The following is a 26570-nucleotide window of genomic DNA, read 5'->3' on the forward strand; positions in this document are numbered from 1 at the left end:
TATTACATTGATAAATGTCTCCCCATGGGTTGCGCCATTTCATGCGCCTACTTTGAGGCTTTTAGTACTTTCTTGCAGTGGTGCATAGTCAGTCAGACGGGGACTAGCACAGTTGCGCACTATCTGGATGACTTCCTGCTGGTGGGTCCCCCGGGTTCACTGCAGTGCAACAGTTTGCTAGAGAGTACTAAGGGGATCATGAGGGAATTGGGGGTTCCCATAGCAGAGGAGAAAACCGAGGGCCCAACAGAAATTCTGTCATTCCTCGGCATAGAGATTGACAAGCTGGCGAGGGAATCACGCTTACCCACAGACAAGGTCAGGAAGCATAGAATGAGACTAGGTCAGGTCAGGGAGGCCAGGAAGGTGACCCTGAAACAAATGCAGTCACTGCTGGGTCTCCTAAACTTCACCTGCAGAGTAGAGTGGAAAGGGCCACTACGGGGGTAAAAAAGTCCCAACACCGTATCCGAATCACCAAGGAGCCTAGGGCAGACCTGGAGGTATGGGGGGGTTTTCTCAGGGAGTTTAATGGGAGAAGGCTGTGGGTTACGGACGGCGAGACCAGCGACGCCCTGCAATTATTCACTGACGCGTCAGGGGGGCACGGGTTCGGGGCATACTTTAGAGGGGAGTGGTGTGCGGGTCCATGGCCAGCTGACTGGGTGGAGACAGGGCTAACTAAGAACATGGCTTTCCTGGAATTGTTCCCCATTGTAGTAGCGGTAGAGTTATGGGCCAAGGAGTTGGCAAACAAGCACATAATATTCTGGTCAGACAATTTGGGGGTAGTGGAGGCAGTGAACGGCTTATTGGCCAAGTCACCACCAGTGATAAGGTTGTTGCGCAGGCTGGTCCTGCAGTGCATGCAGGGGAACATAAACTTTAAGGCAAAGCACATCCCCGGGAAGCTTAATGTAATCGCAGACGCGCTATCCCACTTTAACTGGCCTGCATTTAGGCGGGCAGCCCCAGACGCGCAGGAAAGAGGTCTGACCTGCCCCAATTATCTGTACCAGCTAGGGCGGAGGGAGTGATGGCCTTGGTGCAGCAATCGCTAGCCCCCCGCACATGGAAGACGTATAACAACGCATGGCTGCAATGGCGCAGTTTCAGGAAGGCCTCCAAGGGGAGTGGTAAGGTTAGCAGAACCCATCAGCTAATCAATTTCTTACTTACCCAGAAGCGGGCGGGCATGTCACGGGCTAAGGCGGGCGGTACGCTAGCGGGAATTGCATTTTTCCTGAAGTTGGGGGGGGGGGGGGGCAGACAGACATCACCAAGGACTTTCTCCTCAGGCGAATACTGATGGGGTGGGGCAGAGGGGAGCGCAAGCGGGGAGATAAGAGGGAGCCGTTAACAGTGGAGAGGTTACAGAGCTTGAACAAGGCAGCAGAGTCAGTATGCGCAGGACCGTTCGAAATAAATTTATTTAAAGCGGCTTTCACTTTTGCCTTTTTTTGGAGCCTTTAGAGTAGGGGAACTGGTAGCAGCGTCAAAAACTAGCAGGGACACTGGCCTGTTGCTAGGAAATGGGATTACAGGGGAGGAGACAGTAGCATGACGCATACACAGGTCAAAAACTGACCAAGCAGGGAAAGGGGCCTGGGTGCACCTGAGACGGCACGAGAATAGGAAGGTGTGCCCGGTGAGGGCGGCAAAGCGCTACGCCAGGCAGCGACCGCAAGGGGGCGAGGTTTTCCTGACACATAAAGATTCAACTCCCCTAACAAAGTTTCAGTTCAACAGGATTTTTAAGCGTTGCCTGGAGACAGGAGGCATAGATGCCACCAATTTCGGGACCCACTAGTTTCGGATTGGGGCCGCAATGGTAGCCTCCGAGCAGCGGCTGCCGATAGCGCAGATTAAGGAACTGGGGAGGTGGAAGTCAAAGGCCTACAAAGGGTACATTAGGTCCCAGCAAGGGGGTAATTAGATGATCGTGCAGTTTTCTAACATGTTTTCTGTCTTCACAGTGGGCGATGCAGGCGCAGCGCGGGAAGTCTGGCTGATCGGTCATTCTTTCATGTTCTGGGCCCGGGAGCGGGCGGCGAGCACGCTGGGTCTGCAGCTGGGAATCCCACGAGAGAGCATGAACATACGATGGCTGGGTAAGAGAGGGATGCGCTGGAGAGACTTGGTGCCGACCACCACAAGCGCGCTAGCAGTCTATGGCAGGAAGCCCCACGTGATAATGATCCACCTGGGCGGGAACGACAAGGTGGCCACCAAGTCTTTAGACTTAATCCTCCAGATACACGCCGACTGCGCCAGATTTAAAGTCCTCTGGAGCGACGCAGTCATTATTTGGTCAGAGATTATACCCCGGCTGGTATGGAGGGGGGCACGCAGTTGGGTGGGCATAGAGAAGGCAAGGCGAGAAGTTAACAGAGACGTCCGTAAGTTCATCCTCTCTTGTGGGGGGCGGACGGTGAAGCATGGATAATTCGAAGACAGGGGGCGCAGGTGGCACAGGAAGGACGGGGTGCACCTAACAGACGAGGGCCTGGATATTTTTATTGACAACATGCGCAGGCCTTTGCAAGCTATCAGCAGTCAGGGTTTAGGGTCACAACTTGGTGTGTGGGGTGAGTCCCCAGTAAGTGGCCTTAATGGGTCCTCCGGGTGGCGGAACTGTCAGGCCAGTCATCGTAGGGACACCGTAAATACCCGAAATGGGGCTCCACCCGATGCGGATGGGCCACCAGGTAACGGTCCCCCTGAAAAGATCGTGCGGGCTGGAGGCGCCGACGCAGGCGGTCGGTCGCTGTACCCCTGGCACCAATCTTAGGTAGCTGGGCTCTATCCTATGCGGGTAGGCCCAGACGGCCATGAAAAGGGGGACCTAGGGTGAACGGATGACGGGGCCGTGAGTAAGGGGCGAGAGTGTCCATCACGGCGGAGAGTGTGTCTCCCGGTTGACGGTAGAATAGGGCGGGCGGAGGAGGGCTCCTCCCGCCGGAAGATACCGAGAATAGGGACGACAAAGGACTAAGTTTATGGCTGACAGTTATTTGATAGTATTGTTAAACAATAAAGCTGTGACCATTTTTACTTCTACAAAAAACTGTGTCGTCTAAGTTTGTATGGTGGGGTAGGCAAACCACGCGGTAGGCACTCTAGGCCATTAATATTTTCTGTATGCTCGTACTGTAAAGTGCTGTATACATGACTGACGCTACATGAAAATAAATCCTATTGAGTAATCCTAATATTAACTACTGTACCAATATCAGTCAGGCTGAGAATGGAAACCTTCCATTGCTGTTAAAGGAAAACACTTGCAATAAAATGAAAAGCACACAGCCATGTAACAGTCTCTACTACTTTAACAATTGTATGAAAATGTGTCATTTGCATTGACAAATTAGAGATTATAACGTGTGTTTAGAAAATGTAAATCGCTGTCCAAATAAAACGTGTTTGAAATCAATGGTTCTGCCAAATAGAAAAATATGGTAGCGTTTCACCATACAGTATGGGGCTAGGATAAAAACAAATGCAAGTTAATGGCAATTTGTACCTACTTTATTTTTAAATAAAGCAGTGAATGAGTAGCTGGCACAGTGATTGTCAAGCAGCTATTAAAAAACAATGATGTATTCATTAGACCTGTGTTTTTCAACAAGGGTTCCTTAGAACCCTTGGGTTCCCCGGCCATCCCTAAAGGGTTCCTGTAGTTTTCAGGTCAGTTACAAATTGTACCAAATACATAAGAATTTACAATGCATCCTATCTCAGATGCGCTAGTAAAGGGTTGGGGTTCCGCAGAATTTCCCATAGGGTAACCAAAAAAATGTTAGAAACCACTGCATTAGATATTAATCATTTTCTTTGTATGCTGTAGGACCCACAAATATCAGCCTGTTTGTAGGTTTTTGCAGGGTGTGTTCATTTATTTTTATAACAAATTCTGGTTTTGCAGCCTGATGGCTAAATGTATGTCATTTCTATAGTGTAGTTAAAAAAATAAGTGAAAGAAGAGGGCGGAATATTTTTTAGGAAGACCTTAATTTCCGTCATTGTTTTCTCTCAAACTGGGAATGTATTGTTACTAAAATATATATTAAATTAGTCATTTCAAATAAGAATCTCATCACACATATTTATCAAGGAAATATGCATTGATTTGGAGTGGGTCAGCAAGTTGCTATGGAGTAGCTACATGAAGCAATTAGGTGAGCGTAGGCGAGAAATAAATTGATTCACGTATTATATCCCATCCATTTTTGCTTTTCCTAATGCTTCATTTAGGCGATTTAAATATGAAATGCCCGGGAGGTTAAAATGGATGTCTCCCCAGAGCCCAATGCAGTCTATAGTTTAAACCATGGGTGCGCAAACTTTTCTCCCTGCTTGCGCCCCCCTCCTTACCATGTCTCTGGCGTCAAATAACACCGCAGGGTCACGTGACCTCGCAATGTCATTTGATGCCGTGTTGCCGAAGGTAAGGGAAGTTGCAGAGGCCTCACGCGATCCCCTGGCATTTAATTTAAATGCGTGGGGCCTCTGTAATAGCTGTGCCCCCCCATAAAAATCTTGCACCCCCCAATTTGTGCACCCCTGGTCTAAACGATAAAAAAAGAGAAGAAAATGCTCAGGGGCAAAATGTTTGCATTAAATGAGTTAAACTGATATCCACATATTACCAAAAAATCTAAGTCACAAATACAATTTGAGAGTGACATTTCACAATACAATGCTTAGAATTTTAGAACTTAGATAAACAAGACCCCATCATCTGACGGGTACCAACCAAGAGGTGCTCTTCATACAAACTGTGGGCAGTATGTATTTACATACACAGAAGTTGGCACTTTTTTTCTAACATAGCAAAATACAATTATACAGTATACCAAAAATATATTAAATTTCAAACTTGTTCAATATTTTTATATAAAATGTACCCAGACCCAAACTGGTATTTTTTTAAATACAATCCAAAAAGTCACTAGCATTTTGGAAATTCCAATGTAGGTTTTTTTTGTTTCATTAAAACTGGTTAATCCATTTACATTATCCCCCATCTGCCTCGTGTGTCATCCTCCCTCTCGTATGTTGCACTGAATTATTCAGCATTTATCCCATCCACAGCATATATAAACTCTTTAAAGATTATGAAAACGTTCTGCAGGCGGATACATGAATAATACTTCAGAAAGGTAAAACCAAAAAAAAAAAAAAATACAAAAACTTTTTTTTGTGTGGGTGTGAAAAATCCCTATCACCATTTCTTTATCATCCACCTCAACCCCAAGAAGAGAGAGAGAGCGAGAGCGGGGTTTACTGCAGTCCCTGCACATCACTACCTCCTCCCTACAGGAGCTGAAGGGGAGCAGGGTGTGCAAAGTGCAAGGCGAGGAGGAGGAGGAGGCGAGCCTAGGGCAGCTCTGCACTGTGACCCAGCCTTGGCTCTGAGCTTGTCTGCTGTATGTCTGAGACTGGGAGGCTGCCCCCTCCATATGTGTATATGTGCATATGTGTGCGTGTGCGCTCTACCGCCGCCACTGCTGCCCTTTGATCCTTGCATTAGTGTTAGGGGCTTGAAGACACACAGGGAGCAGCCATAGACACAGCAGCAGCGGCACAGCTCATCATCATGATGTAGCCCTTACATGCACAACACACACTCACTCACACACACACACATATACATCAGACCCATTCCCCCCATTGAAGAATATTTATTACGGCTGGGGGAGGGAGGTGAAAGGGAGGACAAGCCAGGTGCAACGACCAAGCTCCCTGACTCCAGGAATCAGCAAGAACTGCTCTGATCATTTTGCACAGATCCCCCCCCCTTCGTTTTTTTGCACTGCTCCCATCATTCTACCCAACGAGGAGGAGAATGTGATCGACGTGGAAAAAATAATAATATATATATATCTATATATCATTTTTTTTCTTTTTAAAAGAGTGGGGAGAAAATGCCCAGGAGGAAGCAGGAGCAGCCTAAACGCTTGTCTTCACGTAAGTCAAAAGGATTGCACATTGGCATTTATTTTTAATCGTGTGTATGTTATTTTGTGTGTGTGTGTATGTGTGTGTATGTGTGTCTGGGTCTCTGCAGCTTCCTGCCTGTTTTCTGCATTAGTTTAGGGTTACAGAGGTGAAACTGACAAAGACACAGCAAAGCCTGGGTTATTCCTCTTTCTATTTTTTTTTAAGGTCTGAGCAAGGCAGCCATGTTGGTGATGATCAACCCTGTGCTATTTTTTTAAAATCCTTTTTTTTTTTTTGTGCATATTATATATATATTTGTTGTATGAAGGATCCCTTCAGCATGGCTCTTCACCCCCTCCCCACCCCCCCACCTTGTGCCCGTTTCGCAGGCTCCCCCTGCCTACTGCTGCCCGTGCTGGGGACTTGCATGCAGGCAGCTGCTGTGCCCGGAATCAATAGGGCTCTGTCCCCGGGTTAAGGTTGCGGCCAGCTCCGGCTGCTGAGCTTGTCGGCCCCGGGAGGAGAGGCAGCAGCAGATGCACAGGGGGGGTGGGGGCGGGGGAGGGAGGTGGTTTATTCAAGAAACCCAAGGGGTGGGCTGAGAGGGAGATAACTAAAAAAAAAAAAAAAAGGGGTGTCTGTGCATAGGAATCCCATCTCAAACTGGTGGAAAGCAACAAGGCAGAGGGGTTCCCAGCCTGGGCGCTGTGTGTAGGGAAGGGTCAGATGAGTCAGGCTTCGCTGCCCCAGACTGGAGCAGGCAGTGCAATAGTTTCCACAGCAGAGCTGTGCATGACAGTCCCCAGACACACTCACATGCACGCAGCATAAAGCAACACAAGTGCTTCCCCTTTTTACAAAAAGAAAACTGGTTTAGAAAAAAAAAAACCCAGTTAACTTTTTTTTTTTTTGTATTACTTTCCCCCTCCCTTCCTCCAGTGTATGGCAAGGCAGGCATCTGATGCCTGAGATCTGATGGGATAAGTGGGGGTGTGTGTTAACCCCCCTCTAACTTTGTATATGTTAGGGGTCATTTAAAGGTGCCTGTGCAGTTATAGCTCTAAGCATCTTTTGTCAAATAAATGTGCTCAGTGTCGTTTTACAGCCAAGAGTTACTTGGTGCTGTTCACTGTACATATTTGGGTGCTGAGCGTGTTTTTAGCCTTGCTTGGTTACCAAGTGTTTTCCACACTTTTCCTAATTCCTCCCTCCCCCCCCCCTTTCTGGACACCTTTTCAGCCTTGTTTTGCAGCCACATGGATGCTTAGCTTATGCACATTCACATGTGTTGGCCTCCAGTTCTAAATCTCCTTAGAAAAAAAGCAACAATATTAAAGCTAATTGTCAAATTAAATACTGTGACCCTGATACACAGGCCTATCAAACCCTCACTCATTGGAGATGACTGAGTATTACTGAGTATTACTGTACGATAAGAGGTTTTGTCACTCGTTTTTTAACCACCGTAACTTAATTGTCTTTGGTAGACCTCAGAGAACAAATCATTATTATGTATATCTTTATTTGTATGTATATCTTTATTATTAAAAAAATGATGTTATTTGGGTCCAGGAACCCTGTATCCTATATGTTTGGGTCATTTGAACTTGACAGGATGTGTGCTGTCTATTAAATACAAATACTCCCTTCAACCTATTTGTGGGGTTAGGTAATGAGGGTCAAGTCTGCGTTTGTATATCTTGTTACTGTAATGTGTGGAAAGCCCTTTCTACCCTGTAGTCGCCCCAGTTCAGCTGAGGTTCAGTCAGTCTGTGCTTTCACTGTGTATCTAAGCCACAGTCGGTCACCTGTAGTTCACAAGGTTGGGGGAAGGTAGGGAGGGGTCACATTGTTGCTTCCCATTTGCAGGCATTTGCTCTCTGCAGCCGGATCACGATCAATATCCATAACATAAATATATGTATGCATGTCGCAGGCACGGGAGGAGGGGGGTGTGGGAGGGCAATGTCTGGAGGGGCCGCACTGCCTCTTCTTCTGTCAGTGGAAGATCTTCCAGGCAAGGATAGGGAATATAACATCTAAGCTCCACCTTTTATATCATTGCATTCTCTCATTGCTCGTGTGTGTAACGTTCAGTACAGTGAGTCTGATTTGCCTCGTATTTGCCCCTCTGGAACCTTTTCACTGTCTGCCCACTAGAGGATCTGGTCAGAACAAATACGTGTCGTTCACAGTCTAGTTAAGTACATGAAGCTTCGCTCAAGTGGGTTCATTAAAGTGCAGTGATCTGTTTTTATACAGCAGTCCGGGGATGTCATACACATTTATGTAATCCATTCTCATCTCTTCCTCCCCTACCCCCCCCCCCCCCTTTGCAGGCCTAGGTTTCTAACATGGTCATTGTTCACTATATACACAATATAATACACAAAGCTTTACCAGTGGACTAATAAACGTGTGAATGATGTTCTATATTACATTATACCCTAAAGATGTTTGAGAGAACTGAGCACTCTTTTTTGCCCATTTTATTATCGAGATTTCTAGCTTGGCATTTGTTGTTGTTTGTAGCCTTTAGTGTAATTAAATACACGCAGGAAGATATGCCCTTACTCCAGTCACTGTATACACAGGGAGGAAGGTGTGGCAAACTGGTATGGGCACCGGCTTTGAAGAACCCATGATCAGCGTTTTTTGGCTGTCATTCAAATAACTATCTCCCTGTGTCTCAGGCGTACAAACTAGATTGTTAGCTTTTTGACACAGGTACTCATAGTGTCAGGAAATCCTGCAGTGTGCCACAGTGCATGTTGTAACGTACTACATTAATATTTACATTCTACATATTCTCAATATTAAAACTTTGCACCAAAAAAAAGTGATCTTTTCGAAATGTGGATGCTTAATGTAATCCTGTTAACCCTCTTCGTCTTGACATCAAGCCTGGTTTGTGTTTCCCCTGCCGATACTCCAGTGCATTACTAGCTTAGGCTTTTAAGCGCTTGGCTCCAGTCAATGAGAGGGTTAAGCACAGTGCAAATGTTTGACTATTTTTGTTGTTGCTTTGAAGACAGAAATATGTAAGGATTGAGTAGATCTGAAAAAAAGGCGACCTCTGCTGAACAGTAGATGTATTTTTAAGTGGCAAAGGCATGTGACCTTGACCCTGACCTCAGCTACTCCCCTCTAGCTCTGAGTCATTCTCCATTTTAGCTCAGTCATTGTGGGCCTATTCGGTGCCTTTGTGCTATTGCTGTATTTTTAATATAAGACCTGTTACATTTTGCGTTTTTAATTAATCAAACACAAATATCTCACTTACATCTTGTCTCTCACAGACCAGTTAATGTACCTCAATTACTTTAATAATTAAGATTAAAATGTTCGGAACCGAACAGTGGCAGCTTGGCACACATTATTTGACACCACTATTGGGTGTAATTATTTAATATATCTTACATGATAATTGTTAAACTTAACTTAGATATGCAGTACCCACATAGCATGTTGGCTTTAAATCATCTACCTATGTACTGTATGTGTTTTGTTTGTTTTATCTATAAATTGCCTTCACTTTGTTCCGATCAGATATTTCATTGTAAAAAGCCACTTGTGGTATTGACATGTTGTGTATATACAATTCTTTTAAATGTGGTCACTTTAAAATCAGGAACTTTATAACAATTGCTTTTCAAACTCCACTCTGATCATTGCAGCTTTGTAATTTCCACAGCGTTCTTTACTTCTAGGTTAAAGCCCTATACACTGAGAAGCAGTATGTGTTGGGTATCCCATGATTCGTGTTCTTGCGCACTTAAAAATGAACCATTTCCGTGTGCATATGAAACGTGATTACGTTCATGACTATAGGATGACATATGAAGTTCATGTTGAACTGTTGGAACATTTTTATTTGCTGATTCCTTTTACTTTATTACAACTCCAAAATGTTACAATCTGACGATGGTGACTTCTTGGCACTTGGTGTAGACAGAACCAAAAGGCTTTTATAATAATAAAAAACAAAAGTAACGTAACAGTGATACCTTTTAATGGCTAAGTGATGTTTTAAAAGAGTACAGTACAAGCTTTCTTGATGCCGGAAGATGCATTTTATATCAGGTAGCCATTGAAGGTATCGCTTGTACCTTTCATTAAATTGCAGCATACCATTTTCTTCTGTCCAGTATGGCACTTAGGGGCCTATGCAGAGAGCAGCGCTAAGCTCGCTTTCGCCACTTATCAGAGAGTTCTGCGGGCAGAAAATCAGAAAGTGGCGCGAAATAGGGAAACAGAGAAAAAAGCGCCATGTTTTTTTTTACCTTTGAAAAACTCGCCGAGGCGGTGGCGAATCCCTAGTTTTTTGCACTTTTTCAAGCCGCCGTATGCAGGAAGCGGCGAACAGCATGTGTGAGAGAATCTCTCCAGAAACATGGAGAGCTGTTCGCCAAGTCTGCACGCCATGAAAAGTTGGCAAACCCCTTATGCTGCCTGGCGATAGGGATGGCGTGGCCTCAGTTGCGCGCCAAAACAAACAAAAAAAAAAAAAGGCACTTTAAACTCGCGGTTTCTTTAAAGCACATTCAAACAGCGCGATTCGCGCCAATTACAAGTTTCCATATTCCTGCATGGCAATTCTGACGCTTACCGTTGCTTTGTGCATACGGAGGCGAATTCTCCACATTTTATGTTTAAAAGATTCAATCCGCCAGTTTTTTAGATCGCTGCTCTCTGCATGAGGCCCTAAATGTGACTGCACCAGCTATTACAGTTTAGTGACAACTTTCTACTTACGTGTGCGTTTCTAACTAGGTTCCTTTTGTTGTTTAGATGGAGAGCATTAGGTCTTTGGAGCTGAGCTGTGGTCATTTCAGCTCCAGGAACCACCTGCTTCCTGAGATACTTACCTTTCGTAGGTCGGTCACAACCCTGCCTGGGCGAGAAAAATGCGGTTTAAAGGTCCCAAGTCACACAGGCCAATAGTAACTGTCATCCCTAGCATCCTATTGGCCTGCCTGACACAGGCTTTTAAACATGCACAAGATACCGGCAGCACCTACGGAGGTATTTCAAGATGCAGGGGGCCCCCAGAGATGAAATTAACACGGTTCAGTCCCCCAGAGACGCTCGACTACCCCAAATTTATTTTCAAGGAAATGCTCCTTTTTAATAAGAGGGTTAACCTACCTCCTGTTACTTTTTGTTTCTGAATTTGATAGAGCCCATCAACATTTTATGGTGATATATGAATTTGTTACAATAAGAAAAGCAAAATACAGTTACGGTTTTGTTTTTCAAACCATGTTAAAGTTTGAGACATTTTGGAAAGTATAGTAATATTTTATCCATAAACCATTATCTGCAATAACATGTACGAAAATGTCTGTTTACAGCAGTGTTTTTCAACCTGGATTCCTAGGAATCCTTGGGTTCTCCAGGCATCCCTAATGGGTACTTTGCAATTTTCGGGGTCATTTGAAAATTGTACCAAATACAGAAGAATTTACAATGCAGCTGATCTCAGACGCGCTATTAGAGAGGATTGGGGTTTCTTACAATGCATCTGATCTCATTCGCGCTATTAGGCTGGGGCCATGGTGCCATCGCCCATGCGGAGACGTGTGCGGCCGTGACGTGAAGCGGGTGCATTTTGTGGCCAGGGAAGATGCGCCATGGGGGGGCATTCCTAGGGACGTCACAGAGCTGGTTCGCCCTCATTGGGTGAACCGCTCTCGTGACCGGCCTATCGCTCCAAGAAATCAGTTTCAACTGATTTCTTGCGCAATGCGCGCCCGCTTCTGCCTGCACGGGCTGCCCGCCGCATGGACGCGATCACTGCCTTAAGGCAATATGATCGCTCAGCGAGGGGACGCCTCCGCACGGTCTGCGGCACCATGGCCCAAGCCTTAGACAAGGTTGGGGTTCCTTACAATGCATCTGATTTCAGACGCTATTAGAGAGGGTTGGGGTTCCTTACAGTGCATCGGATCTCACACTCGCTATTAGAGAGGGTTGGGATTTCTTACAATGCAACTGATCAAACACATGCTATTAGAGAGGGTTGGGATTTCTTACAATGTATCTGATCTCAGACGCACTATTAGAGAGGGTTGGGGTTCCTCAAAATGTCACAATATAATTATAGGATTTCTTAACCAACTGAAAAACACTGATCTACAGTATATAAGTCAGTAGACCCTGTTCGTAACATATTCAGAATGATAGGTCCTTGAAGCACAGACCGTAGTAAACCTTATGTGATTCACTTGACTGTCGCTTCTTTTTCACACTTGAAGTATGTTTGTTTTCACTTCAGTTCCCTATGGTTACTATCATAAAAACATGATCGTTTTTGATCACTTAGATACTCGCTTTTTCAGAGTGTCTTCTTCTTGTTTACTTTTTATTGCCATGGAGCTTATTTGATTAAAAACCACCTTTTATTATAAAAGGATTCAATTCTAGCTTTTTCTGTTCATTTAAATTGTTACAAGTAATAATAATAATTTAAAAAAAACAGTTACAAAAAGTGGTTATTTAGTTAGAATTCACTTGCCCAAACATAAGTGCACCAGTGTCACTAATCATATCACTCAGGGTTAGGCTTTGCGGCCTAAGGGCCTTCCTTCTTCTATATTGTGTGAAGCGTCTGTTTAGGACATTTTCACATTAAAGTCATTGGGACACTTCGAACAATATAGAATTGCCCCCTAAAACTACATAGCTTAATAGAGCATCTTAAATCCTAGCAAAGAAAATGCAATAAAAGTAGCAGGAAACATCAGCATAGAGGACGGAGTGTTAAAGCTACAAGCATGGCTGCCGGCGGCATCGTTACATCCGATAAACAATTGGAATGTTGTAATCGCTTCTGTTCCCCCTATTTATTAGCTTGGGGCCAGTAATATTGGTGATAGCCATTTTAGGGATTACTTTTTTTTTAACCTCTTTGTTATTGAATACAACTTTAACAGGTGTTTTATGCTCCTAACAATTGTTTAACAGGAGATTTAAAAAAAGACAGAATCAAATAAAAGCGAATTAGTTGCAACAACACTTTAATTTCCTTGTAAGTGTTGCACCACTCAAACCAATGGTTAAAAGTATCACAGATAGGAGACAGCGTTTTTGTTTATTTTGTTTAAAAATAATACCGGTTTGTGACAAAGATAAGTGAAAGTTAAAAGCAACTTTGGACTAGATAAACGTGATATGGCAGGAGCAAGATGACTGCCAAGTCCTAGACAACAATAGGGGGGCTGGTGAATGTATGGACCACATGTAGTATGGCTAATCACTTAAGAGGAAGATGGAAGTAGCCTTGTGGTCCTTTGAAGGGGCTTCCCTCCTTGGACCACAATGGACATGTTTAAGGGGTTACATCTCGGTGTTTCACACTTTTTGATAATTTGTTGGAGTTAATTTGTAACTATAGTGAGCTAAGACTTTGGGAGGGGTTTTGTTTCCTCTGGTTACTCCCGTTTGTCTGATGCTATTGTGTCCAACAAGTGCCTGCAGAGCCACCTTTATTTTCTCAATGATTAGTGCAAGGGATTATGAGTAAAGAAAACACTTGATTGACAAACACTCCCCCCAGCCAAATCTTTGCTATTATAATGCTTAGATTTATTTAGGGAAGCTGATTAGACTGTTAGATGCTTTACAACAGGACTTTGCTGACTATTTTAAGGAAAAGGTGGAATCCATACGTTAGAACATCCCCTCTGTTTCCTCATCCCATCCTACACCGCTTCCTAACTCTCCTCCTGCCTTCCTTGACTCTTTTTCCGTTGTCTCAGAGGAGGATGTGTCGCTGTTGATCGCCTCTTCTCCCTCTACCACTTGCCCTCTTGACTCCATTCCCTCCCATCTCCTAAAACCTCTTGCTCCTACTATAATCCCTACGCTCACACACATTTTTAACTCCTCCCTCTACTCTGATACCTTTCCCTCTTCCTTCAAACGTGCAACAGTTATACCATTACTCAAAAACAGCAAGCTTGACCCTACCTGTCTTTCTAACTATCGACCTGTCTCCCTCCTGCCTTTTGCCTCTAAACTCCTTGAATGTCTTGTATTCTCTCGCTTGCTCCAATTTCTCAACACCTATTCTCTCCTAAATCCTCTACAATCTGGCTTCCGCACTGCTCACTCCACTGAAACAGCCTTCACTAAAATAACTAATGACCTCGATGCTGCCAAAGACAGAGGTCATTACACTCTGCTCATATTACTCGACGTCTCTGCTGCATTTGACACCGTGGACCACCCTCTTCTCCTTCATATTCTCCATACTCTTGGTATTCGGAACAAAGCTCTATCCTGGATCTCTTCTTACCTCTCCCATTGAACTTTCAGTGTCTCTTCTGCTAACACTTCCTCCTCCTCTATCGATCTCTCTGTGGGGGTAACCCAGAGCTCTGTCCTGGGACCTCTTCTCTTTTCACACTTTCTCTAGGTGACCTAATCACATCTCTTGGGTTTAAATATCACCTCCTATGCTGATGACACACAAATGTACTTTTCAACCCCTGACCTTACACCTGCTGTACAGACCAAAGTTTCTGTATGTCTCTCTGCGATATCATCCTGGGTGGCCTTCCGCCGACTTAAACTTAACATGGCAAAAACAGCTCCTCATACTTCCTCCCAAACCTGACCCTACTATTTCCTTCCACATTGCTGTTGGAAATACTATCATTCACCCAGTAGCCCAAGCACGCTGCCTAAGGGTCACACTTGACTCCTCTCTCTCATTCTCCTCTCACATTCAAAACGTTTCTAAAACCGGTCACTTATTCCTCCACAATATTACAAAGATACGACCTTTCCTCTGTTGCTCAACTGCTATAACTCTGACTCAGGCCCTCATTCTCTCCCGTCTCAATTACTGTAACCTCCTGCTACCGGCCTTCCTGCCTCTCACCTGTCTCCCCTACAATCTATCCTAAACGCTGCTGCCAGAATCACTCTTCTCTTTCCTAAATCTGTTCCAGCGTCTCCCCTGCGAAAATCCCACTCCTGGCTTCCTATCAAATCCTGCATCTCACACTCAATTCTCCTCCTCCACTTTTAAAGCTTTTCACTCTTCTGCCCCTCCTTACATCTCAGCCCTAATTTCTCGCTATGCACCATCCCAACTATTGCGTTCTGCTCAAGGATGTCTTCTCTCTACCCCCTTTTGTATCTAAAGCCCTCTCCCGCCTTAAACCTTTCTCACTGACTGCCCCACACCTCTGGGATGCCCTTTCCCTCAATACCCGACTAGCACCCTCTCTATCCACTTTTAAGACCCACCTTAAGACACACTTGCTTAAAGAAGCATATGAGTAGCACCGTGGCTAATACTATACACATGATACATGAAGCTTGGCCCCCTGCAGATGCACTTACCAGAATGCCATCCTACTGTCTCTGTACGTTCCTCCTACCTACCAATTAGATTGTAAGCTATTCAGAGCAGACACCTCTTCGGAAATGTTACTTTTATGTCTGAAGCACTTATTCCCATTACCTGTTAATTGTATTATTTGTTATTTATATGATTGTCATGTGTATTACTACTGTGAAGCGCTATGTACATTAATGGCGCAATCTAAATAAAGACATACATACATACAACAGGCTATTGCACTTTAAAGAGGCAATCCAAGCTAAAAAAATGTTTTGTTTTTTTTTTAAAACAAATCATGTTTTTTTTTTAAATATACAGCATGCAGCATTTGATTAACTTTTGTTTTGTAGCAGGCTTTAGCCCACTTCCCCAGTAGTGCAAGGTATTTGTAACACTTTCCTGTTTGTGATAATATAATTTGTTGCCAATATTGCCAGCAGTTTGAGCTGCAAACTGTAATAAGAGATAATGTTACCTTTGTAATATAAGAATACATTGTAGCTGCTGAGTTTCAATGACTGAAGAATTGATTTGAATCTGAAATGCGGCCATTTAGTGAACCCTGGGAAACAGGATCGTTGCTGATCGATCACGGGAGAACTAATAGGTAATTAGTTTTCAATAAAAGTAATCAAATGCTGCATATATTAAAACAAAAAAAGAGATTTATTTTATTTATTTTTTAAGTTGCTTGGGTTACCTCTTTACAAATAATTAAGAATGGCATTAAGAGTTGAATTTTAAAATAGAAAAGGTAGTACGTATTATCTAATACTACAGAACTGATTTATTTAAAAAACACACATGTAGAATATTGCTCCTTAAAGTGGGAGAACCACAATTAGAATGGGCAATGCATAGAAGGACCGTCTAGCAACCAAAGGGTTAACATGATCTAGGTTACGGTTTAGTAGTGTTGAGTAAATCTGGGCCTAGGGCAGAACGTTTGAGTAAATGGTCAGATTCAGCACAAGTGCTAATTGTGTTTTGTGAAATTCTATGAACAATTGCATATGTTTGCAAAACGTGTAAAAAAAAAAAAAAAGGACTGGGAGAAGGATATATATATATATATATATATATATATATATATATATATATATATTTATAGCAAAAGGGGTAAATGCCATTTTTTTAAATGACTAAATGGTACTATATTACATTTCTAATAGTACTGTCACCGTAACCTCACTTTGAATTTCCATGCTATGTGCTGCCATTGTGGGATCTCATCTGTTGGACTCCGCAGTGCACAATGTAGCAAAAAGGATCCTTTGTTTCCTGCTGGAAAGTGAAAAGGCTTTGTTTATTCACAAATATGGAGGTCAGTTTCCTGTTTGCTGTACTGCGTATAAGGCAGAGGAGGGAATTATGAGATACCTGTAGAGGAGTGTTGCAGGGGGGCAAATAATTTCAGGGTTCCCCATTCAGTCTTTGCTCCCTGCAGAACTGTGACCAGTCTTTTTTTAACTGATGCCTGTTTACATTTTTTCCATGTGCATGTTAATCGGCAGCGATGAGTGTCGGATAAGCAGTTCAGACATCGGATAATGTGTCCAGCGGACTGCATTAAGCACCGTCGGATAAGGCATTAGACGGAAAGCGGACCGTCAGTTACCGAGCAGCACACGATCATTTTAGGGGTGGAGGAGGGGGTAAAGTTCCACCCAACTGCTCCCATTCTTAGGGACCCCTCCCCCACCCCCAGTTGCAGATAGATTAATCCTTGAATAAATATGACCGACGGGCCAGCCTGGGCTCTGGCGGCCAATAGAAAGGCGTGAAGTCATCAGGAGAGGTTGCGGCTTTCTGTTGGTGACCTAGGCAGCCATGCTTGTAGATCTTTGCTAAATGTTACATTTACCGGCAACCTAATGGTTTGTGGGAGCTCTGAGGTTAAGCTCCGCAGGACACTAATTCTGCAAAGGGAAAAAAATATATATTTGGAGGGATGTTACACCTTTATACTACGGTGGATCATATCACTGAGCAAAACCACAAAGTACAATAAGTTACTATGTATTCCTTGGAAACAGACGTACACACAATGGATTACAATATACAGGAGAAAACACACTTACTGGTGGTCTGGGCTACAAAACTAAACTTTCCTAGTCGAAATAGTCCCATAAAACAAAGTCTTTAGGTTGACCGGGACTCACCCCGAAAAGTCCTGGAACTCAAATCGGCATGAAGTTCCCGACGCCACCGCTGCATCTCTTCTGGAGATGTCAAAAAATGGGGCTTAGAAAATTTCTTGCCTTGAAATTTTTGAAGCCGGCTCGCGTCTATTTCTCCAAGAGCATCTTTTGGTGAGTTTGAATTTGCCGCTGCGGTTTTGGCGCTTAGAATCTGAGGTCCGGATTGGCTGCTGGGTTTCTTATAGTATTTCAGATTAATTCACGAAATACTACAGCCAATCCGAGCCTGGGAACTTTACAACCAGCCAATCAGAGGGCTGCCAGTCTTCCAAAGCCGGGCAAGCGGTTCTTCAGAATGTAACGAGGGCATGCGCGAGTTTGCCACCTCAGCCACTTTTTTTATTCAGAAGCCACCCGCTGGGTAAGGTGCCTCCAAGTCTGGGAAGGCAAATTGCTAGCCGTGATGGCTGGCATTGTTTCCTGGACGTGGGTACTCCACCTAACCATCCTGTCCAAATGGCTTTAACACCTTTGGCAGCATCTCTGACTTTGCATTACGGACCTAGGGCAGACTCCGTGGCACCACATCTTGGTAGCCCACTAGCCCCCTACCGTCTTTGAAAGTGCCACCTTATAAGTATAATGCATTTACTAACATCTCAGTATAATCAAAATATACTTTTACACTTTTTACTTTGTAAGTCTTTTGGGCTATGAGGGGCAGAATGGGACCATATACTTTTAATCCCACTAGCCATATCCCTCATACACTGTAAACCTGAGTTAGACTGTAAAAACCTTATAGCCACATTGGCTATTAAACATTTTATGAAACAGAATTAAAATGGGAAATATGTTTTATAAGTCCCACAGTGAAATGCAAAGATGTGTAGCTTCAATCTCAGCGCTGTAGCTCCTTCCCTTAAGGAAACCTAAATGGTTTTTTTTAGAACCAAAAAATGCTTGGGCACACTCCCAGGGCTGTATCTCTTTCCTTTACTGAAACTAGGACTTAGGTTTCATAAAACTTCTCGCAACTTAATATGCAGTTGGAGAAACCCCCCAGAACCTCTATACTGATTCTGGGGTACCGGGACATATACTGTGGAACCCTCACTAAAATAGGGATCCATGACGCTACCCGGGATATATAAATCCCTATGCCCTCATTTACCTTTCTGGTCTGTGCTGAAGCAGGGAAAGCTGGCAGAGTTGCGTAACTGTTTTCAAGGGAGGACTTTGACCAGAGTGATGTGTCTATATGTCCCCGGGAATATTACCTGATTCCCGGATACATTTTTGGGGTGGCCAGCAACTCTGGACCCCTTCTACCTAGACACATCCTGACAACACTTTTACCGCAAAGTCCCCCCTGAAACTCATAGCCTGAGAAGCTCCACTGGTTAGCACCCCTGGAAAGGTAAAACACACATTAAATCTTCATTGTCATACAATACATTCATTGCAGGTACCATACACAGGTGGAAGAGCCGACACTCTAAAACGGGGCTCAGAGGTAACCAGCCGGGCATAATACCTTTATTGATGGCCTGGTTACGCCTTCACTGTCACAAGGGATTGCTGCATTAATAACACCCTGGCATTTAGGTTGTTACATATGCTATTAGAGTCTTTGACAAAATATCCACTGTCAGTGTGTTTTTTGGTAGATATGTTGTTCTAAGTAACTACAGTAAGTCACTTGGTGCCTGAACTGTGCAAAACTGTAGAATTCACTATTAAGGGCGACTGTTTACAGAGTGATGCTAATGCTACAGCCCTTTGCCGCTTGGATTTGAGCCACTAATCAGTTCTATGTCACTTGAATGAAAATATGAAGCTAGCAACAAAATGACACAAGTGATGCAAAGAATCTAAAAAACAATTTATCATTTAAATAAACTATTCTCTTTGTTTATGGGGACATTCATTCTTGCACAATTTTTTTTTTTTTACATTGTTTCAACAAATGGCATTCGTTTAAGCAGAAAATGCAATTATTTTAGTAGTGATACAAAAAAAACAAAAAAAACCTTTTATGCTGCTGTAATGCTTTATAAAAGGTTAGACTCCATGGGTTAGCTGCCAGTTTTTGGCACTATAGGCTTGCACAATGGAAACGGCTATTCCGTCTTCCAGTGATATTTCTAGCCTAACATTTTCAAGGAAGATTACTGCGAGAAAGGCCCCTCTCCTTTTATTGTAATAAATGAAATAGTTTGTTCGACTTTTGAGTTCTGGTTTCTTTAAAGAGACTGTGTTGAGTTTCATGAAAGAGCTGTGTTTCGCAGGACGTTCACATCCTACAAGTCTGATTCAATAATCCTGCTTTAAGAGCAGATTTTATTCTCGTTTGAGAAATCTTGAGCCATAGTTGGGTGCAAATGATGTGTGGCAAAGATAGAGCATAGCGACAAAAATGTAGAGGGCTGGAGGCAGGTAAAAAGTATATTATTTAATGGGCATATGAGCCAACCAACTAACAAAACAAACAAAGATCATCTAACGCGTTTCCCTCCCTTAGCAGCTTTATCAAAGAGTGACCCGTGCTCTGTATTGACTCTCTTAAATAGTGGTCTCTCCAAGCAAAAACCGCTTATGCTCACCACACCTGAACCCATGACTAATCAGGGCAAGTGACGGTGGGGGATGATGGTTTAACCGATTCAAAGCTGGCGACACCACCACAGAGAAAAAAAGAAAGCAGTGAACATATATATAAAAAAACAATAAAACTGTGCTACTGTGTCCAAACAGTGTCCAAACAGTGTCAAAGAAAGACAGAGCTTGAAGACAAAAATAAAACGGTTAAAAAGTATATATCCTTCATGATCTATAATCAATCATATGGATAGGTCAAACTATATAAAGTAATCATAAGATAAGGATCAGAGGTAATAAAAACAGAACACATGATACATACAGTGTTAAACCCTTAAATATAAAGAACACGGTTTAACATTTTAGATCATATTGAAAAATGCAATAACCCAATAGGGGGAAAAAAAGGGATATTCCTAAATGACTATTGATACATATGAAAAATAACAACATGACTATAACAATAACCTTAATAAATTGCAAAATGATGAACTGTATTCTAAATACATAAATATATTTACAACATTTAAGTAGATGTAGCCGAGTCCCCTACGTCTAGAGCGGGGAAATTCCCGGCTATCGCCCGGAGCTCCGCGCGATGGGGAGTGTGGGGTGGCCATTTTGTAAGTCGCGCAGGTGCAGTGCGGCGAGGCTCGCATGCACAGAGTCAGGAGTGCAGTGGCCATCTTAGAATGGCTCCGCATACAGTACAGCGGAACTACATGTCCCAGGATCTTTAGAGGACTGCTCACGTGGAACTGTCCCAGCGAATGGGATTGGAGCAGTTGAAGGAACAGGATATCCTCTGCATGCGGGGAGCATGCACTTCAGTCCTGATGGAGGAGAGAAGTTAGTGTCCATGGAGCCATGCTTCCTGGACTAGGCCTAGACTTTGACCCTAGGCTCCAGTTAGGCCCTGAGACACCTGTAGAGAGAGGAGTGTTGCAGGGAAGGCCCCAGATAGCGACTCTTATTATTATTATTATTATTATTATTATTATTATTACTGTGCCAGTGACCGGACGGAGAGAGGGGATTTGTGTTGGAGGCCTCGCTACGTGGGACCCACTCCAACATACCGCGCCACGGGCAGGTACCCAACATGCACCTTTATCTACAGGGGGTAGCGCTACCTCACATTTTGCTGGGATTTCTGGGACAGGACACCAGGGGTTATTGGTGCCACAGCACCCTCAGTACCTTGGGGGAACCACCAATTGTTGGGGTCACTGCATTATACTGTCTGTTAATTATTAGTGTGTGTTATCTGTGTTAATGTTGTGTACCGTAAAACTTAAAGCTTAGCTCATATACATTGTGTGGTGTATTGCTTTGGTTCCTGTGAGGGGTTATCCCACCAACGCTGGGATCCCTCATAGGTGGAGGCGCTGCCCTGCAAGGAGAAAGAGCTCTCCCCAGACTCCCAGAGTCAGGCTTAGGCCTCCTGTGTGCAGACAGGTACAGCAGCACACGTAGTTACCCGCATAGTTCCCTTAGGCAGAGGGAACGGGGGTTACATATAGAAATCCAATGAGGACAATGATAACTAAATTGTAAACAATAACTGAAATAAACGATAATAGAATAATGAATTATATTATATATGTATAATAAAGTTTGAAAAACCATAATGATTCAGATTACGTAATTAACCAACTGAAATCAATCATATTCCTGAGTATGGTAAAAGTTGTTTGTAATTCACATTGATTTGTAGTTGGGTACATCTGGGGAAGTATGTAATGTTTTTGAAGTGAAACTTCTTTGTTGGCACCTACAAATCTCCTTCATGGTGATGGAAGTGTGTAACGGAAGTGACTGTTCCTCCCCGCACATGCGCAGAAGTGTCCGTTGCTGCGCGATGAGCAGAGGATAAAATAACCAACACACACCCCCCCCCCCCCTGTGGTCTATGTACACATACACAAACAAACAAAAGGAACACTGTTATTAGAGGAATTCCCAGTGCAAATAGCAAAAATCTTAGAAATCTATCATTTATCATAAAAAACCAGAAGTAGAAAAGATGCGAGGTATTTAAACATACCACATGAATTATATTTAGATTAGTATAATCTAGTAACTGTGATGTTAATAAAAATGAAAAAATAAACGGGGGTTTGTGCTGAGTAGGCGTGTTCTAAGTCAAACTTTTCTCTGCGTTTTGTCACTGAAATTGTGTTTTGATTTTTATGATTTTGATTGAATGAAAGACTTTTGAGAGTAACGGCATTTAGATACTTTACAATACAAAATATATGTATCTTACTTTAGTTATCATAAGTCAATTGTATGATGTATTCCAAGTGATTAGTATGGAAATTTCAACACAAAAATAAATCAAATTAATTGTACTCTCAAATCTCTTTCATTGAATTAAAAACACCAGCATCACAAATACAATTTCTGTGACAAAACAGTGACAAAAAAACAAGAAGTTTCACTTAAAATATGCGTGCTCGGCACCCCCCCTTCCCCCTTCCCCCTCCCTTATTTTGTTGTAGTGTGTGACATAGAAAGGAGGGAAGAGAGCAGCCTTATCTGATGCTTGATTACCGATAGTTGGAGCATGTTAGTGAGCAATAAGGAGAATGAGTGCAGAATATATATATATATTTATATATATATATATATATATACTTATAGGTGCTCTTAGAATATCCATCTAGACTTGTAACCAGCTTGTTTGTGGTTTCGTCGCTGACTCTCTCACTTCATATGATGTTGCAGCACTCCAGAGAGATTTGCCTGTAGATTTGTGGGCGTCTTGATTGAGCACTTTTAAAATGAGTGGTGTGTCCATTCATCGATGCTTGTATTATGAGAGGCCTATTTTATCATGTCTGACTACCGCAATAAAATGGCTAATTATTATTCGTGCTGTGATGCTAATCGTCATTTATTATTTCAACACAATTCTTAATTGAACAATATTTACAGATATATTTTTATGAATGATCACCAAATAGTTTTCAGTAGTGAGTTATTTTGTACTGTTCAAGATTCTTTGGCATGTTTATTATGTTGATTGATATATGTACATTTGCCAATGTTGTTGTTCTTTTCATGTAAAACTCAATAAAGTTAACGGCACCAGGAAATATATGGTATACACAAGGAAGGAAAACAAAGTGATGTTTGATGGCTCTGTACACACTACTACAAATATAAAAACATACAAGGTATCAGAATGTACAATAATAATTCAGCTCTCGGAGTAATGTGCACATTTTCCCAAAAAGGACTACATATTTTTTAACTTGTAGGCTTTCAAAATAATATATACTGTAAGGTAAAATGTGATATCGCTGATCATTTCAGCTTTGCAGTGTGTTGGAACTTTTTTCCTCAGTTTGATATGATCTCCTAAAATAGGGAGTGAATGTGGCTCTAAAGGCTTCAAATTCAATGTGGCATCTTCTGGCAAAGTTTTAGGTGGGAATCCCAACTTCTTAACTTCTTTAAAAGTTTGAAATAAGTCTCCGCCTGATGTAACTCGCAACTTACATTTTAACTGAACTCCACATTCGATAAGGCCTGGGAACCATGCAGTGTCTGAATTATTCTGTACGCTGCTCCCTACCTCCAGTGATGGCGGAAATGCGACCCAGTGAAACAGAGACTAATGGGTTCTTTGCCATTGGACCATGCAAGACTTATAATATTCAACTCAAGGCAGCAATGAATCACCTGCAATAAGCACAGCGTTCAAGCACGAGCTTGCTTGTGACTAGTTTGTGGCAAATACAAACTAATTCCAAGCAAATGTTCACCCCAGGTCTCCACCACCACAAAAACCAGAGTAATTCGAGTCCTTTCATTTATCATTATCATTACACCAATCACTACCTTATTTTTATCACTAAGGCTGTAACACCATTATGTTAGTTTTGTGAAACTTATATGAGCGTGTGTATATCTGCTTGTGAAACATAAGGGATGATTCCTTCTGCCAAATATTTTTTATACAACATGCATACAGTCGAGTGTGTTTTTTATGATTAAAATTTGCACACACAATTATGTAATAACTCCACCACCTGATATGGTTAGCTACATTTTATGAGTTACTCCTAGGCAACGAGACACCTTACAGCTCAATCACATGAATGGGCGGTGTAATATTTTATGGCACTGTAAGATGTTTTTATGGTTTGTTACCTAAATCTGACACCTCCTTAGTATTTTTTGATAATGTATTCATTAAATATGCTAGTACAATCTGTGACAAATTGCCCAGTCTGTTATTTTGTTTATGCTAGATATGTTGTTCTAAGTAACTATGCTACTTGGTGCCTGAACTGTGCAAAATAGTTAGTTCACTATCTAGGAAGTCTGTTAATACTACAGTACTTAGTAAATATGGCCCTATACAGCTAAGAAAAAGGTTGACCTCAATAGGGATCATTTCAAATTTGATTCAATTGTTGTTTTTGTCCCCGGACTGCACTTCTCAATTTTTGCAAGCACAATACTGTACTACTTTTTGTTAAGAAGATATCATATCTAAATAGATGCTAAATAACATGATTTTTCATGTTTTTGTTGGACGGGTCTGTCAGATTATGCTGAAGTCTCACAACCATTTAGATTCAGAAGCACAACATTATCAGTGGCCAGGAGAGGCAGGTGACTGCACCCGGCGATTCTTTTGAGATTTGATTTTGATTTCCTTTTTGAAACTTGATTTGCACTATACTTCCATTTTCATGCGAGCCTCCACATATCTGTCAGTTTGAGTAAAGTCATCAACTAATTTTCTACCCCCCTTATTTTTTCTTTAATTCACGCCGGCAACCAGCCCCGGCTCAGCCATAGCTGCCACATACACAACTTGTTGCACTGCGCCCACGCCACCAAAATGGGAACAGGGGTATACAGCACAAAACTATAGTGCACTGATATTGTTGGTCTTACTCACATTAGGAAATGCAAGGTTATGTTTCAGGAGGTACCCATAACGGGGCCTCCTCCATGGGATAGATATCCTTGATGAAGATGCTGTGTTGTGCTTCGTGACGCTGGAGAGGAGTTTGGTTCTAGATCAGCTGCATTCAAATAAATGGGACTACGATCTTCTTCAGCACAGGGAAACGCCTTTGCAGCATATTAAATAAGGCCTTACTGATAAGACCACAGGGAGGCGTTTGTTATGGATTGTTCATAGATCCTTACATCTGCATTTCCTAGCGTTATTCATCCATAAGATTACTTTGAGAGTAATTTTGTAACGAGTTGACATTTTTGCAATAGATTTTTGATGTGTATCAGAATAATGCAAGGGAACCCAAAGTCTCCTGCTTTGCTTGGGGCGCCCTCCTCTATACCTGAAATGTAAGTAGTACCACTTTACAGGCATACCCCGCATTAACGTACGCAATGGGACCGGAGCATGTATGTAAAGCGAAAATGTACTTAAAGTGAAGCACTACCTTTTCCCACTTATCTATGCATGTACTGTACTGCAATCGTCATATACATGCATAACTGATGTAAATAACGCATTTGTAACAGGCTCTATAGTCTCCCCGCTTGCGCACAGCTTCGGTACAGGTAGGGAGCCGGTATTGCTGTTCAGGACGTGCTGACAGGCGCATGCGTGAGCTGGCGTTTGCCTATTGGGCAATATGTACTTACTCGCGAGTGTACTTAAAGTGAGTGTACTTAAAGCGGGGTATGCCTGTATATGTCTTTCAAAATCCAGTGGGTAAGAGTAGACGAGGCGACCCTTGGAAGAGTAAGCTCAATAACCAGAAATATTACAAATATGCTAGATAAAGTTAATAAAAACCGTACCAGATCATCCGGGAAAACATTCAACATTTAGTTTTAATATGAAAATAGCAAAGCAGGGTGGGTAGCCGTGTTGGTTTTTTCCACCATGTAGTAACAAAGGAGGGAGCAGTTGGTATGATACCTTTTATTGGGCCATCAAGTAGTTGATATGTTACAAGCTTTGGAACCTCTCTGGGTTAAAGGACTCTGAGAGGTTCCAAAGCTTGTAACGTATCAACTACTTATTGGCCCAATAAAAGGTATCATTCCACCTACTCCCTCTCCCTCCTTTCCTACTAATATTAAAATAAAAAGCATCAGTCACATGGATTCAAGCAATTATACCTGTCACAAAGAACATAATGGAACAAATGCAAACATAAGCGCAGCATTAGCTGCTTCTGCTGTGCTATAGACACTTTATAATTCTAGTAGATGTTACTGCAATTGTCTAGAAGTCTGATAAAAGGGGTTTAAACAGAAGACTAACAGTGCTAACATAATGAAGAAATACTTTATTGTGTATTTGAATTAAACTTACACATGCCTTTTTATTGGGGCATATATGTGTACGTTTGTGCAGCAAAAACTATATAACCAGCGTATAATGTGCCCTGCGTTCCCACTGGGCATATTTTAATCTTCTTGTGTTAAGTACATTAGTGCCTTCTGTGTGCTGGTTACATAAAGGGAGACCCCTACCCCCAGTGTTCTGCCAAGAACAGCATAAAAGAAATTGAGTGGGAGGACTAAAT

The 26570-nt window shown here is 42.6% G+C and overlaps 1 protein-coding gene across 5 annotated transcripts in view; it reads left to right on the forward strand.

Annotated features, from left to right (window-relative positions):
- Window positions 1-5317: 5317 nt before the first annotated feature.
- Window positions 5318-26570, forward strand: part of ZNF827 (zinc finger protein 827) — a 182718-nt gene continuing 161465 nt past the window's right edge. For 3 of the 5 annotated variants that reach the window (XM_075614069.1, XM_075614088.1, XM_075614107.1), the window contains exon 1: window positions 5319-5970. In XM_075614069.1, coding sequence (XP_075470184.1) covers window positions 5928-5970 — 43 coding nt within the window. In that variant the 5' untranslated portion in view covers window positions 5319-5927. Of the gene's footprint in view, window positions 5971-26570 lie in introns of all 5 variants that reach the window. The other 2 variants (XM_075614080.1, XM_075614098.1) reach the window with 2 other exon arrangements.

The sequence above is a fragment of the Ascaphus truei genome, chromosome 1, assembly GCF_040206685.1.
Source record: "Ascaphus truei isolate aAscTru1 chromosome 1, aAscTru1.hap1, whole genome shotgun sequence".
Classification (NCBI taxonomy): Eukaryota; Metazoa; Chordata; class Amphibia; order Anura; family Ascaphidae; genus Ascaphus; species Ascaphus truei.